The following is a 17,420-nucleotide window of genomic DNA, read 5'->3' as shown; positions in this document are numbered from 1 at the left end:
AAGAAATAAATCCTAACAGTGAGAACAAAACACTTGGAGGTTTATAATGCAAAGTCAACTTTTTGATATGGCACAAGTTAAAGAAGTAATAGTTCTCTAAGATCCAAACATAATCCATCAGACAAATTCACCTATTTTAAAATAAAGAACAACAATCCATTTTAATTTTATTTTATTTTTGTAACAATATATACATTTAAAATTATGGCACAGAAAACATTTTTATAAGTTTAATCCTCAACATTTTCCTCTGATAAAAGGTTAACACCCCCAACTCTCACCCTGAAAACAAACATCAAAAAAAGATAAATATAAAACAAAAGAACAAAAATGTATGGCTTGTGAGTTGTTACGCATAATCAACATTTAAAGAATGCAGGGAACTAAACTTAAAACAGTTTATTACGCATAATTACTTAATTTGCATAGCTTCACCTGTTTTATCAAAATGAACTGCTACATCTCAAATCCACTGTGAATTATGCTAAAAACAGAGTCTTTTAGTTGGAAAAATAAAAATAAAAAGCTACTAACAACAAACAAATAAATTAGCTCCACATCCTGCGCTTTGCTCCTGAGCACAACAAATCAGAGTCAAATGAGAACATCATTTTAAAAGAACTGGGATTAATTATCAGCTCTCACTTTCATTCTCTGAACTTAAGAAACCACAGATTGGAGGAAAAGAAAAAAGAAAAAGAAAGTGACACTTCTTCAATTGATAATAAGCATAAGGCATTGGTTTTAGGTTTCCATCTTAAAAAAATTGAAATAATTGCCAAAAAAGTTATCAAAATGTTGAAAGTATGAAATAGTGTCTCATTACTATTGGCAAAAACAAATTGGTCCAACATGCATTTCAGGCACACATATTGTCTGAAAGGTTCATTCATCTAGTGGTCCTATTAAGTCAATATGGGGCTCTTGTGATCTAGGGAAAAAAAATTAAGTACACATCTCTTAACAAAGCATGACACTTAATGCTATACTATTAAATTAGCTTTAAGATATTGGTGCCTATTTAATAAATTTTCCTAATGAAATTAGTTAGCATTAACTAAAATAATGCAAACTGATGCACTATATTTAAAAGATCCAGATCACCCCAATTTGTGTTTATGAGCTTCAGTGCATAGATAAGCTGAACAGTTAGCGAGCAAAAATAAATATAATTGGCATGCCTACACATAATTTTTATACTGCTGCCTTCTGCATGTGACATGCTATTATCTAAATCTGTAAAATCACTTTCAGGACTAATTACTAGTGTTGACTACACTGACGTGTTCATTTATCCTCAAATGTTAACTCCAACAATGAGGTTACCTTGAACAGCAAATATTCTGTTTCACTGACCTGGCGAATTTTATGAACCATATGCATCGTTCACCATTACCTGTATAAAAAGAATAACTTCCAGTGTTGTGGCTTTATTCCCAAAGAATAGCTGACAATGACATCATCTGTTAGCCTTTCAACAAGGCAAGGCAACAATGTCAAAGAATAAGTGAGTAGTCAGTTCAGAAAACAGCTTAGGCTCATTTAAAACTTAACTAGGCATTTAAGTGGATGCGAATTTATGTATAGCAGACAAATTATTCATTACAGATTATTGTTTTAAAACATGAAATATGGTCCATCTTACAAACAGAAAAAAACATATGTCTAGTAAACATACTGTTTGCAATGAATATGACATTACGGTGTACTTCAATTGGAAGGGTATAAATAAAAGTCTACTTAATTCAATAAAAAAGGTAAGTGTAGAAAATTAGCAATCTGGCATAATTCTGTATGAATGCTCTCATGTTGCTTGCATTTTAGTTTTCTTTTGTAAACATCACATCATCTTTTAGAAGTTCAAGTACTACTGTGAAAAGTAATATTACAAGGTAGTCACTTTCTAAGACTTGTTGGGAGGGGGAAGGGAAGAAAAAATTGACTAAAAAGAATCCACATGTCATTATTCAGACTTGTCTGCTGTTTTCAGTTGTTCTCTCTTCATCATACATCGACGGACAATGCTGTCAAAGCTACCCAAGTAAAACAGAGCAATAGTCCGAAACAGGCCCATGGTGACTATCTAAAGGGAAGGGAAGAGAAAATTAGAATTTTCAGAGGATAAAGAGAAACAACTGACAGGCTTCTTGTAAGTAAACTGTACCGCTTTAAAACAAGAATCTAGTAGTACAGTTCCTGATTTTTATTTATTATGTATATCTGAGCAAGTCATTTAACATGTTTGCCCTTTAGTTATACTGTATATTTGAACAAGAAAACTCTCAGAGTGTAATCGTAAAGAACCTAGGGATGATGTTTACTATAGAAAGATGTTACACAAAAAAATAATCTGTTGATATATTATAGATAAATGAATTTATGAAACACCATAATTCTAAAATAATTACAAAATACACAATACCATACTCCCAGAGTTAAAGGTCATGCATGCGGGAACTGGTGGCAATGGGCGACATGCAGAAACCGACTCTGGAATAGGACATAAGTACAGCACAGGGCACACTCATATACACACATTCACATGAGGCCAATTTAGAGCCAACCTTAAACTTAATGCACACACATTCTTAGGATGAAGGAAAAAATTAGAGTGCAATTGTTAAAAATTTCTATTTTTGAAGCGTTATTACATTAAGAGCTTTGAGGCACTACAAGCAAAAAGATTAACTGCTTGAACACACTGGCTGATAATTTTTAAATTCTGTTTCAGAAAGGTATACCATATTTCATACTGCAGCTTCAATAATCCTCTTAAACACAATTTGAAAATTTCTGGATTAAATCTGACAATGGACCAGGGCTTGTATTTATCAAGCATCTCTTGATTACTCCTAGTTATTCAACTAAATGTTGAACTGGGATAAGTATGTGTCCTTCTTCAGAGTAGGACATGACAAGCATTTATAAAGAGTCCTACACCAGTTCCCAGATAGGAGTGAAAGTTTGCATTTTAGAATGAACAACATCACAGTTTCATAGAAGCCAGAGCCAAAAAGTGGTATTCATGATGAGAGTTTGTAATTTCTTTGGAAATCATGATGACTCTATAGATTTCTGATACTAACACTACAGCTTCACCACAAAAATAGTAATAAAAATAATATTAAAAAAAGAACAAAAACATAAAAAGGTTATAAAATAGCACTAATCTGCACATAATTGTTGCCCCTTCACAACTAAATCATGAATAAATACTGTAACAGGTACTGAGATGGAAAGACCGACACATATTGAACAAGAGTAAAGCCCAATAACAGGCATTTTTATTTAACGATAAATGATTCACAGCCATACTTCCAGAAGAATCACGCACCTTCTGTTGTGGCTGCAGGAAACCACTTGTAAAGTAAGTGTTATACTAAAACTAGCCATAGCTATAATTTGTGTTCACTCTTCTAGTATACTGTGATGTGCCATACCTCCTATGTGATCCCCTCTTATGCTCTGTGAGGTTCTATTTATCCAAAAGCCCCGGGTGTTTGCGCCTGCCTTCTTGAACCTTGCCAGGCTAGTAAACTGTAATGTGAATATTCCATGGGTTCATGGAACCTGTACCTGTATGATATTTCACTGTCGATCACCCATGCTGCCAAGTTTATTTTCATGATAATATGCTGGCTATACAATTAGCAGTGTAAATAAATATTGAAACACTTGAGTACTGCAATATTATGTTTTTTGATTCTCAAAAACATAGTATCTATTTTTAATTTGTGGTTTACATTCAAAGGTTTAAGGCACACCATTCATTTTGCATTGTGTTTAAACCCCTAGATCGCAAGATAGCAGGCTAATGTAACAACATAAATTGAGACAGGAAATAGCATAAGGGTTAACATATGTAGGCTTTCAATACTCAGGCGTCTGGATCTGGCAGACAACGTGGATCGTGCAGTGACAAGTTGAGCTGACTAGTAACACAACAACCGATGGCTGAATCCAGATGAGTTAGACCGGTTCCCGCGGCGTACAGAGTGGAAGTATGGGCTCATTTTGGCTTTCACAATAAAGAAGGCACTGAGGAGATTGACAAGAGCCATGCCGTCTGCAAATTGTACCATGCCAAAATCAAATATTCGGGGAACACAACAAATCAGAGAGCACACTTACCAAGACACCGTTCTGAGGTACAGATAAAGGAGCAGCAAACGGCAAGCGTTAAAAAATGGGTCACTCTCAACTCACTATGGAACAATTTCACACATCGAAGTTAGCAAACAGACCACAACTCATGCATACAAAATAACTTGCTAAATACTCTATTTCATTTGCAAAGATATGCGCCCTCTGAGTGTTGTAGAGAATGAAGGCTTCCGAAATATGGTGAATATAATGGAGACTCGTTGCATCATACCCTCCCAACCACACATCACTGACATTGCTGTGCCCAAGTTGCACAAGGAGGTAAAAATGAAGGTACTGGAATCTCTCAGCTCCACTGCAGGAGACATTGTTACCACAGAGAAGTGTTCTGAAAGCTGGGCATGTTGACCAGCTCATCTTCCTCCACAAAAACCTTGACATTAAAAAAACAAGCACTGACATATATACAAACTGTAATAACATGTGCAATCCAAGTTTAAGATCTGAGAATGGTCACTATCAATATAACAATATTCTTACATTTGCTTAATATTTTCTTTAGGAATCCTGCAAGCACTTTTAATTTTCACTGATATAGGTAGATGTAGTTCCTTTTTTCAGATTGCAGAAAATATAGTGTTATGATGCTGGATGTTACAAGGACAATGCATTTTCTTTTATTAACCACTTGACCACTATTGAAAAAATTTAAAATGGCCTACATACAACAGAATGCGAACCTTTAAAGCAGAATTTAATATATATACACCTGCCTGATTTTTCTTTTAATCTTCTCAATTTGTGTACCTAAAGAATCCTGCAAGCACTTTTATTTTTTACTGATATACTGTAAACAATTACAGAACTATGATGTTATGCATTTTCTTATAAACTGCTTGAAACATACAGTTAGGTCCATAAATATTTGGACAAAGACAACTTTTTTCTAATTTTGGTTCTGTACATTACCATAATGAATTTTAAATGAAACAATTCAGATGCAGTTGAAGTGCAGACTTTCAGCTTAAATTCAGTAGGGTGAACAAAAACATTGCGGGAACTAAAGTATTTCTTTTAACACAATCTCTTTATTTCAGGGGCTCAAAAGTAACTGGACAAATTAAATAACTGGAAATAAAATGTTCATTTCTAATACTTGGTTGAAAACCTTTTGCTGGCAATTGCAGCCTGGAGTCTTGAACTCATGGACATAACCAGACGCTGGGTTTCCTCCTTTTTAATGCTCTGCCAGGCCTTTACTGCAGTGGCTTTCAGTTGCTGTTTGTTTGTGGGTCTTTCTGTCCGAAGTTTAGTCTTCAACAAGTGAAATGCATGCTCAATTGGGTCAAGATCAGGTGACTGACTTGGCCATTCAAGAATTTTCCATTTCTTTGCTTCTTTTGCTGTGTGTTTTGGGTCATTGTCCATCTGTATCATGAAACGCCGCCCAATCAATTTGACTGCATTTAGCTGGATTTGAGCAGACAGTATGTCTCTGAATACCTCAGAATTCATTCAGCTGTTTCTGTCCTGTGTCACATCATCAATAAACACTAGTGTCCCAGTGCCACTGGCACACATGCACGCCCAAGCCATCACACTGCCTCCACCGTGTTTTACAGATGATGTGGTATGCTTTGGATAATGAGTTGTTCCACGCCTTCTCCATACTTTTTTCTTGCCATCATTCTGGTAGAGGTTGATCTTGGTTTCATCTGTACAAAGAATGTTTTTCCAGAGCTGTGCTGGCTTATTCAGATGTTCTTCAGCAAAGTCCAATCTAACCTTTCTATTCTTGAGGCTTATGAGTGGCTTGCACCTTGCAGTGCACCATCTCTATTTACTTTCATGCAGTCTTCTCTTTATGGTAGACTTGGATATCGATACGCCTACCCCCTGGAGAGTGTTGTTCACTTGGCTGGCTGTTGTGAAGAGGTTTCTCTTCAACATGGAAATGATTCTGCGGTCATCCACCACTGTTGTCTTCCGTGGATGTCCAGGTCTTTTTGCGTTGCTTGAGTTCACCAGTGCTTGCTTTCTTTCTCAGGATGTACCAAACTGTAGATTTTGCCACTCGTAATATTGTAGCAATTTCTCAGATGGGTTTTTTCTGTTTTCGCAGCTTAAGGATGGCTTCTTTCACCTGCATGGAGAGCTCCTTTGACCTCATGTTGTCTGTTCACAGCAAATTCTTCCACATGCAAGCACCACACCTCAAATCAACTCCAGGCCTTTTATCTGCTTAATTGATAATGACATAACAACGGACTTGCCCACACCTGCCCATGAAATAGCCTTTGAGTCAATTGTCCAATTACGTTTGAGCCCCTGAAATGAAGGGATTGTGTTAAAAAAATGCTTTAGTTGCCTTACATTTTTATGCAATCGTTTTGTTCACCCCACAGAATTAAAGCTGAAAGTCTGCACTTCAACTGCATCTGAGTTGTTTCATTTAAAATTCATTGTGGTAATGTACAGAACCAAAATTAGAAAAAAGTTGTCTCTGTCCAAATATTTATGGACCTAACTGTAGTTTGGCATACTGTGAACCATTAAAGCAGCATCAAAAAGTACAGTGATTTTTTAGTGATATAGGAACATGTTAATTCTTTTCCTCAAATTTTACAAAAGGTATTGCTATGATGTCTGGTTATATATAGGGACTGTGATAAATGCAGTTGCAGATCCAACTGTTCCGATTGCATAAAAAAGTAAACTTTTTTTTTTAAACTCAGATTTTATGCATATAATGGTGTGTTCTTTATACTACGGTAGTTTTCCTAAAATTAGATTTAAAAAAACTGCAATATATCACCCTACTTACAGTATTGTAATATATCACAATATACTGAATCGTAACCCCTGTATTATGATACATATAGTATTGCAAAATTCTTGCCAATACACAGCCCTATATACAATACAGTTTGTACCCATGACCACCTGTGTGTAGAAATTACGATATCATTTGTGACTCATATATGTGTTCCCATCTTCACTTTAATCATTATGTGCATGTCATTTTGTAGGAATGCATCTTGCTTTAACATTACCTCACGTGAAGTGGTGGGATAACGTATGGCTGTGTCTCACCTCTTGCATTGTAAGGGTGCTCAAAGTTTGGTGCAAAATTGAGAAATATCTGGTTGTGACATCACCAGATTATTGCTACTGTAAAGTTGTATTTTACATGTAACAATACCAACGCTTTCATTGCAGCAAACAGTGCTAAAGGAGCAATCACATAACATACACAAGATTTGTTACAAATATTATTCCATCTCTCTCAACTAAATTATCTTTTTACAAGTTCATTGTTGACAAGGGTTTCCAAACCATTACGTCTTTACTGGGATGTGTGTGCCGAAACTTCATTCTCTGGCTGATCCTAGCGAGTTAGGTGAGCTCACAAGCTCCCCTAAATCCTGGTGAAACTAGGAATAGTTTCCTAAATTAGGAAAATTGATAACATGTTTTTACTCATACTCCTAATAGTAGGAGTAAATTTATGTCACTCAGAGATTTTTGAGCCAGTTGCTGTATGAACGTATTCCTACTCTGAAATGTTTGATAAATATGTACACGGACCTCATCTGCCTAAGTGATGTCCATAAAGTGGGAGAAAAACTATGGGCCCACAAAGTGCAGTTATTCACAAACAAACAAAAAATAAAGATTGGAAATATAATATGGAGCAAAAACCAAGAAAGAAAAAACAGTGCAATATAAAAATTCAGCTAAAGAGACAATAATGTTGAACAATGAAACCAAAAAAACAATTTAAAGCCAAAAATAAACACATGAACAAAGTCAGAAGGGTTCTAACTCAACTAAACGTTTAATGTGAACAGAACACACTCTTATTATTCCATTAAATTATTACTAACACACATTACAGAGATTTTTGACATCATCAATAAATACATCATTACCTGTTGAAGCCCCTCTGTGATGGAAGTAACAGGTGACATGCCACAGGTTAGTGAAGACAGCATATAACCATCTGGGCCCACTGAACTATTGAAATTTCCCTGCTGTTGAGGTAAAATAAGCCAACAATTATTTATATGTATAAAAAGTTAGTTTGCCATTTAAAGTAGCTACTACTAGATAGCCACACAAAAATCTTAAGAATTATTTACTGATTTAAACTTCACTTTTCCACTCTAAAGCCTTGGCAAAAACTATATCATTCTTATTAATCATGATCTCTGAAAGTCCTTTATATCCAATTACTAGCTTAAAAAGCCTTAATCATGTGGTTAATGGTAACAGATTTAATTGTAGTAACATATACTGTGATTATGCTTAAGATTTAAGTACCCACAGTGCTCCCTCCTCATGATCTGTTAGTCATCACATTTCCACATCCAAAATATACTCGTTTAGATTAGAAATATAAAAAAACGATGTTTTAGAAATATGAAAAAAATGTTTCTTAATATGCAGAAATCAGAATTCTAAAGAAATCCTATGTATTTGAGAAACAAATACTGAAAGAGTAGTAGTATTCTATTACTACCCTGCAGTTAATTCAAAATACTGCAGAAAGAATCATAACTTTATGGCATAAAACCATAGTTCACCCAAAGTATATAGGACACCTAGGCAACTGCAGAGGCCTTGACAACTCCACGGGGATTCCTCCCACGAATTCCAAAGCTTTTAATTTGCATAAAATACATGCTGTTTGCACATACTGTTTGTAATATTACAGCCCATGATGACCATTAATTTTCACAAAGAAATGCATTATCATAAATTTCATGTAGAAATATAGATTTTATCTGTATGTAAGTTACCTGGATTACATTTACACCTCTTTCAGTGTGTTTCTTTATTTTGCAAGCAAAATGAATAGCCTTTATGAACAGTTTTAGAAGGACAGTTTATGTGCCCATTACGAATACTAAAAAAACTTAACCACCCAGAAAAGGAAACAATGATACTTAAAGGCTGATTTTCTGCCTAATCACTGAACTGATCAGCACACACTTTATAACTGGTGCTTCATTAATTGCATATTTATATTATGTATATTACTCCCGTTTTATGTTACTATAAAGATTATTATTCTATACTAGCATTAACATGAATAATTTGTGAAATTACAAATAAATATATATATATATATATATATATATATATATATATATATATATATATATGCTCAAAGAAATTTCAAAGGAACACTTTGAAAATGCATCAGATCTCAATGGGGAAAAAAAAATCCTGCTGGATATCTATATTGATATGGACTAGGTAATGTGTTAGGAACGAAAGGATGCCAAATTGCTTGATGGAAATGAAAATTATCAAATTACAGAGGACTGAATTCAAAGACACCCTGAAAATCAAAGTGAAAAAATGATGTGGCAGGCTAGTTCATTTTGCCGAAATTTCATTGCAGCAACTCAAAATCGTACTCAGTAGTTTGTATGGTCCCCACATGCTTTTATGCATAACTGACAACATCAGGACATGCTCCTAATGAGACGATGGATGGTGTCCTGGGGGATCTCCTCCCAGATCTGGACCAGGGTATCACTGAGCTCCTGGACAGTTTGAAGTGCAATCTGGCAGCGTCAGATGGAGTGAAACATAATGTCCCAGAGTTGTTCTATTGGATTTAGGTCAGGCGAGCGTGGGGGCCAGTCAATGGCATCAATTCCTTCATCCTCCAGGAATTGCCTGCATACTCTCACCACATGAGGCCGGGCATTGCTGTGCACCAGGAAGAACCTAGGACCCACTGCACCAGCATTGGGTCTGACAATGGGCCCAAGGATTTCATCCCGATACCTAATGGCAGTCAAGGTGCCATTGTCTAGCCTGTAGAGGTATGTGCGTCCTTCCATGGATATGCCTCCCCAGACCATCACTGACCCACCACCAAACCGGTCATGCTGAATGATGATACAGGCAGCATAGCATTCTCCACAGTGTCTCCAGACCCTTTCACGTCTGTTACATGTGCTCAGGGTGAACCTGCTCTCATCTGTGAAAAGCACAGAGTGCCAGTGGTGGACCTGCCAATTCTGGTCTTCTATGGCAAATGCCAATCGAGCTCCACGGTGCTGGGCAGTGAGCACAGGGCCCACTACAGGACATCAGGTCACCCTCATGAAGTCTGTTTCTGATTGTTTGGTCAGAGACATTCACACCAGTGGCCCGCTGGAGGTCATTTTGTATCGCTCTGGCAGTGCTCATCATATTCCTCCTTGCCCAAAGGAGCAGATACCGGTCCTGTTGATGGGTTAAGGTCCTTCTACGGCCCTACCCAGCTCTCTTAGAGTAACTGCCTGTCTCCTGGAATCTCCTCCATGCCTTTGAGTGTGTTCTGGGAGACACAGCAAATCTTCTGGCGATGGCACATATTGATGTGCCACCCTGGAGAAGTTGGACTACCTGTGCAACCTCTGTAGGGTCCAGGTATCACCTCATGCTACCAGTCGTGACACTGACCATATCCAAATGCAAAACTAGTGAAAAAACAGTCAGAAAAGATGAGGAGGGAAAAATGTCAGTGGCCTCCACCTGTTAAACCATTCCTGTTTTGGGGGTTGTCTCATTGTTGCCCCTCTAGTGCACCTATTGTTAATTTCATTGACACCAAAGCAGCTGAAATTGATTAACAACCCCCTCTGCTACTGAACTGACCAGATCAATTGAGTTTCATTGAGTTGTTGATATACTCTATATATTTACAGTGATGGACGTCCGGGACACCGCTTTGGCACTGAGTCGGTGGGGACAGCCATGGGTTGCATACTACTTCCCCCGGAACGCATGGTGGTAGCCCTCCCCGATTTGCATTGGGGCCACAATCTTGGAGCACCGGAGCTCAGTCCTGTTGGGCTCTGTAGCCACCACCAGGGGGAGCTGCACGGCTTCCTGAGCCAGAGTGGGCTGTGATGAAGCCACACCCGGAAGTGCAGCCTGAAGTAGGTCTACGAGCACCTGGAGCACTTCCGGGGGTGCTATAAGAGGAACCTGCAGCCATTACTCTAGGCGCCAGAGTCGGGAGGAGAAGGAGGACAAAGCAGCCTGGGACGAGTACAGGAGAAAGAATAGTGTGATTTTTTTAGTGTGACATACATAAACACACACACACGCATAAATAAATATATATATATATATATATATATATATATATATACATACACACACAAACATATACTGTATATATAGACTATATGGACACAAGTAGTGGGATGCCTGACCATTGTACCAACAGAAATTGTAATGACACTGCATTCAAACACACAGTCTTCCACTCATCTTGGAAGGCTTTTCACAAGAGTTTGAGGCACTTCTGTGGGAATTTGTGCAGATTCATTCTGTAGTGCATTTATGAGGCGAGGCACTGATGTTGGATGAGAAGACCTGGCTCACAGTCTCTCTTCCAGTTCACCCCAAAGGTGTTTGATGGGGTTGAGGTCAGGGCTCTGTGCAGGCCAGTTAGGTTTATCTACACTAAACTCATCCAATCATCTCTTTAAGGACCTTGCTTTGTGAACTAAGGCATGGCCAGAATAGAAAAGGGCCATCCCCAAACTGTGTTCACAAAGTTGGAAGCATAGCATTGTCTAAAATGTATTGGTATGCTGAAGCAGTAACAGTGCCATTCACTGGAAGTAAGGGGCCTAGCCTAAACCCTGAAAAACAGCCACACACCATTATCACTCCTCCATCAAACTTCAAAGTTGGCACAATGCAGTCCAGCAAGTAACGTTCTCCTGGCATCCACCAAAGCCAGACACGCCCATCTGACTGCCAAACAGAGAAGCATGATTCGTTACTCCTTAGAACTAGTTTCCACTGCTCCACAGTCCATTAGTGGTGTTCTTTACACCACTCCATCCAGAGCTTGGACTTGGTTATGTGAAACTTATATTCAGCTGCTCGGCCATGGACATCCATTACATGAAGCTCCCACTGCACAGTTAATGCCAGTGGAGGTTTTGAACTCTTTAGCTAAGGAATTGGCAGAGCATTGGCAACTTTTACTCACCATGCACCTTAGCTGTTGTTGACCCTGCTCACTAACTTTACGTGGTGTACCTTCACAGCTGACTTGCAGTTGTTCCTAAACACTTCAACTTTCTAATAATATCACTTATAGTTGACCACCACACTTGAAGACAATGAGCTCTACAGAACAACCCATTTGTTTCACAAATGTTTATAAATGGAGACGGCATGACTAGATGTTTGATATTATACACCTGTGGTAATGAGTCTGACTGAAACACCTGAATTCAGTAATTAAAAGGTCTCTCTCTCTCTCTCTCTTATATTTTATATATATATATATATATATATATATATATATATACACACACACACTAGACATTAAGCCCGTTAAAATAACGGGCGCTAGAACAGTAGTGCATGAACAGTCTATATTAAATGGCAAGGGACCTTGTATGTGGCTGTAATATGTGTCACTGTATTGTGTGCCTTTAATTTTCTCTCTCAGTAATACTGGTTTGTATTTCCGTAAAATACCTGTAATTTTGTCTGACAGTAATACAGTGGAACCTGTACCGAAGTAATTTCCCCCATAGGATTTTATGTAAATACAATTCATCCGTTCCAGACCGTATGAACTGTATGTAAATATATATTTTTTTAAGTTTTAAAGCACAAATATAATTAACTATACCATAGAAAGCACAGCGTAATAGTAAACTAAATGTAAAAACATTGAATAACACTAAGAAAACCTTGAACAACAGAGAAAACTAACACTGCAAGAATTTGCGCTATAGCCTTATGACCCGCTCGCTAAAAACTCTTTTTTTAATGAGTTTTAAGAACAGGGGAAAAAAATGAACATTTGAAAAATCTGTAATTTAATAAACAACCAAGAAAAGTAACATTGCAACAATGCACACACGTGTGTGTGTGTGTCTCTCTCTCTCTTGCGGGCCTGCGTGTGTGTGTCTCTTGCGTGTGTGTCTCTTAAACGCGCATCTCTGTGTCTGTGTCTGTCTGTCTGTCTGTCTGTCTCTTGCCTGTGTGTCTGTCGTGTGTGTGTGTGTGTGTATATATATATATATATATATCTATACTAATAAAAGGCAAAGCCCTCCCTCACTCCCTCACTCATCACTAATTCTCCAACTTCCCGTGTGGGTGGAAGGCTGAAATTTGGCAGGTTCATTCCTTACAGCTTCCTTACAAAAGTTGGGCAGGTTTTATTCGAAATTCTACGCGTAATGGTCATAACTGGAAGATGTCTTTCTCCATTTACTGTAATGGAGATGAGCTTGAACGCCATGGGGGCGGAGTTTCGTGTGACATCATCACGCCTCCCACGTAATCACGCAGTACATAGAAAACCAGGAAGACCTCCAAAAAGCGCTGAAGAAAACATGCATTATATAATTGAGAAGGCAGCGAAACAATAAGAAGCGGCGAAAGTGACATATACAACCATATTCATGAGTTCTGCTACTTCGGAAACAAAGCACGATGTAAACCTACACTTTAAATTAAGTTCATAGACAGGCTGCCGCTGGCGTTTGTAATTTAGTGCCTGCCCATATAAGGCCGTCCGTCAGCGGCAATCCAATAGCAAACTCCACTAAATATTCACGGGTGAAGGACTGTGCTTATGCAGAGGAAGATGAGATGGTCAGGGTGGTGTTTGGTACAAACTCAGCGAAACTGCGAGAGAAAGTTTTAAGTGCCAGGACTAAGGTAACATTAAATACAGCCATGGACATAGCACGAGATGGCACCAGCACAGCTGGGAACCTTCGATGCATGTACACCGAGCGGCTCACGGAACTGGCGCGAGTGCACAGATAAAAGCAACAGTTCCAAAGAGCTGAACAAAACCGAATTACACAATTGAAAAGGCAGCAAAAAATATGAAGCGTCTGATACATACAAGCATATTCATAAATCCAGCTACTGCGGAAACAAAGCACACGGTGGAAAAAGTCAATGTCCCGCTAAAGGAAGACAGTGTAAAAAACCGTGCATGCAGTGTGTCAGGTCTCAGATAAAGAAGAAGGCGAGCTGTTTATTGATGCAGAAAGAAACGAATCGATGAATGAAACCTGTCATCTTTACAACGATTGACAAACACGGAATGTAACTTGAACACAACACATCCTACAAATACGAACCTGATTGAAAGAAATAATGATAATCAAATCCTTGATGACAGCAACACTCAGTAACACTCACAAAACAAATACTGTATATTGACAGTCATGTTACGTTATTTTTAAAATGTTCCCTTTTCTTTTCTAGCTTTTTAACACACTACTTCTCGCTGCGATACGCGGGTATATATATATATATATATATATATCCCGATCTACATACTCGAATAATGGATACTTTATTCGCCATCAATGATTGTTTTGGTAAAGCCATACTCAGTGTATTCATTAGATGAGCGGTAAAAAGTAAGAGCGAGGGAGGATGACTTATTGAGGCATGCAGGCTGTAGTGCGTCAACTCTATCTGAATTGCGATCACATTTGAAAAAATATATCTTTTCAAGTTCTATTTAGTCCATATGTGTCAAACTCAAGGGCCACGGGCCACATCCGCCCAGCGTGTAATTATATCCGCCCAGATCATTTTATATACTGTATTATTGTTATTAATGGCCCGGTATATGAAGCGCTGGTAACACAATAAACTACAGATCCCATAATGCAGCGCTTCAGCTGCCTTGCCAACACTTACGCGTTAATCAAGTCTAGCTTATGATGCTGCAAGTTATTGCGAAGCTAGCTCACACGATGCTGAAGAGAAAAGTTGATTCTGAAAATAGAGCCTTTAAAACCGATGGGAGGCTGAGTATATGTTTACTGAACCCGTGTGTCTCATTTGTGGAGCTAATGTGGCTGTAATTACAGAATTTAATCTAAGACGGCACTATGAGACAAAACATCAGGGTAACCTGAATGCAATGCAGAAGATACAGAAAGCAGAAGAATTAAATAAGAATCTGACACTTCAGCGGACGTTTTACCGTGCACAATCACAAAGTGATTTCAAGTGAAGCTGCTTTTATGGGAGACACAAATGCACCAGTGCAATTTGCCCCACTTTCCCTGTTGCCAAGTAATGTTAAACCAAGTCGTCACTACGGTGTTCCCAAATCGCACTTTGCTGATAAACTGAGCGCACTGAGTTTGCACGGCGCTTTGGTGACTTTGAAGAACAAAAAGTCCGTCTACATGCGGCTCGAACCTTGTGCATGTTTGGTAGCACATATCTGTGTGAGAAGCTCTTCTCAGTGATAAAGACTAACAAAACAGCACACAGGAGTCGCCTCACTGATGAGCACCTGCAATCCATCCTGAGAATCTCCACAACACAGAACCTCACACCAAACAAACGAACTTGTGGCCAAAAAAAGATGCCAGGCGTCCAGCTCTAAAATGACATATGAGCAAAGACAACTGAATGATTTGATTTGTTATTGCTGAAAGGAACACATTTTATTTATATTTCCAGGTTTTGTTATGCAGCATGTTCATATTTGAATTTGTATAATTTTGACAGGATATATTTTTATGGAGAGCAAAATCTTTTGGGATATTTAAAATCTAAGTTTATTTTTTATATAAAATTACATAAGAGTAAAGAAATTTGAATGTTTGTTCTTTTAACGTTTACTTTATTTCTAACTTGTATAATTTAGACAGGATATATTTTTATGGAGAGCAAAATATTATAAGTTGTTTAAGGTTTGAGTTGATTTATTCACGAATAATATTCCTGTCTGTTTTTACCATTCCTACCAAAGATATTTCTGTCGACTAAATAAAAATTCCTTCTATTTAAAATTTAAATAGAACTTGAACAAACACGATAGTTCATAATATCCACGCAGACTTGCACGTAAGAGCGGAGTTATCCGTTTTAACAAGCAGCGTATTGCACTGATCTGAAATAGCTGTGTGTGTATATATGTAGATATGTATGTATATGTATATATATGTTTATATATGTTTGTGTGTATGTATATATATGTGTATATGTATAGATATGTATATATATATGTTTATGTGTGTGTGTGTAAATATATATATATATATATATATATATATATATATATATATGACAACAACACTCATCACTCACAACAGTGACAAAACAATTACATTGACAATCATGTTACGTTATTTTCAAAATGTTTCCTTTTCTTTTCATTGCTTCTTTAACACACTACTTCTCCGCTGAAGCTGGTATTTTGCTAGTGTATGTATATATATATATATATATATATATATATATATATATATATATATATCCCTTCTTCAGATTAAAGGAACAGATAATCTCCCTCATCCTAGAGGAGAGATAACAGAAAGAGAACACACAGTCAGGTCAACGGCTGGTTTTAAATATTTCAGACAGTGCCCGTTTTAACAGTTTCATCGCACGGTTGGGGGGTGCCAGGGTCAGGTTTGTTGATATATTCCATTCCACCCTACTTTAATGCCTATTAAAAGGCAAGAAGAATTAAAAGGTTAATCTAATTACCTATTTCTTTTTATTGTACATCATTTACTGTGTACAGTATGCATATGTGATATAAAATCATGTAGAAAATGGGCTACCTTTGTTTAAGAATTTTATAATAAGATGAATCATTTAAAGAACTACAGTAATGGTTCACAAACCGCACTATTCTGGCACTTATTTTAGTTTTATTTTCATTGCATAATATTTATCACATAAAATCCCAAATAGGAATATACTGGTCAGCACTTGGAACAACTAACAGATGAATAAATAGGAATGTACAGTATACAGGATTAATGTTTTCATAATTATACTTGAACTTTGTGGAGATGTATCTTTGCTTGACAATTTTAGTGCACTTTTGACAATGAATATAGGGTTAAAAAAGTAAATTCATGACACCTTACCACAGCATCTTTCACAACTACTTTAGCAACTTGTTCTGGTTGGCAAACTCCAGATGTCTCTGAAATCAGTTTAGTTTCCAGTGGCTGAAAATCAGACATAATATGAAAAGAATTTAACAATTTGAATAAAGGGAAGTTCTCACATAATGAGTATTATGTCTTAAGGTTAATTGATCTTTAAAATCCTCACCACAAATAAGAGTAGCACATTTATATTAACAGAGGTCTACCTGGCCAGAATTAGAGAGACATAACACTCCTTACAATTTTTGACAAAGTATCATACAAACAAGTGGTTTTGCTTGTTGTAATAAAGTTAATGTATGGACCTGATAAGCAAAGAAAACATTATCTGAATTGTTACAAAAAAGTCATCATTATTTTTAATCTCTGCAGTGGGTTGGC

General features: G+C 37.3%; 1 protein-coding gene across 1 annotated transcript in view; it reads right to left on the bottom strand.

The window, feature by feature from the left end:
• Positions 1–762: 762 nt before the first annotated feature.
• kdsr (3-ketodihydrosphingosine reductase) overlaps positions 763–17,420 on the bottom strand; it is a 62,316-nt gene continuing 45,658 nt past the window's right edge. The window contains exons 8-10 of the mRNA XM_039753198.1: positions 17,016–17,099; positions 8,037–8,138; positions 763–2,083 (exon numbers count right to left, since the gene is read on the bottom strand). Of these exons, the coding sequence (XP_039609132.1) occupies positions 1,964–2,083; positions 8,037–8,138; positions 17,016–17,099 (306 nt within the window). The 3' untranslated portion in view covers positions 763–1,963. The remainder of the gene's footprint in view (positions 2,084–8,036; positions 8,139–17,015; positions 17,100–17,420) is intronic.

Source organism: Polypterus senegalus, chromosome 5 (genome assembly GCF_016835505.1).
Source record: "Polypterus senegalus isolate Bchr_013 chromosome 5, ASM1683550v1, whole genome shotgun sequence".
NCBI classification, from domain to species: Eukaryota; Metazoa; Chordata; class Cladistia; order Polypteriformes; family Polypteridae; genus Polypterus; species Polypterus senegalus.
This window is presented reverse-complemented; position numbering and strand designations above follow the sequence as displayed.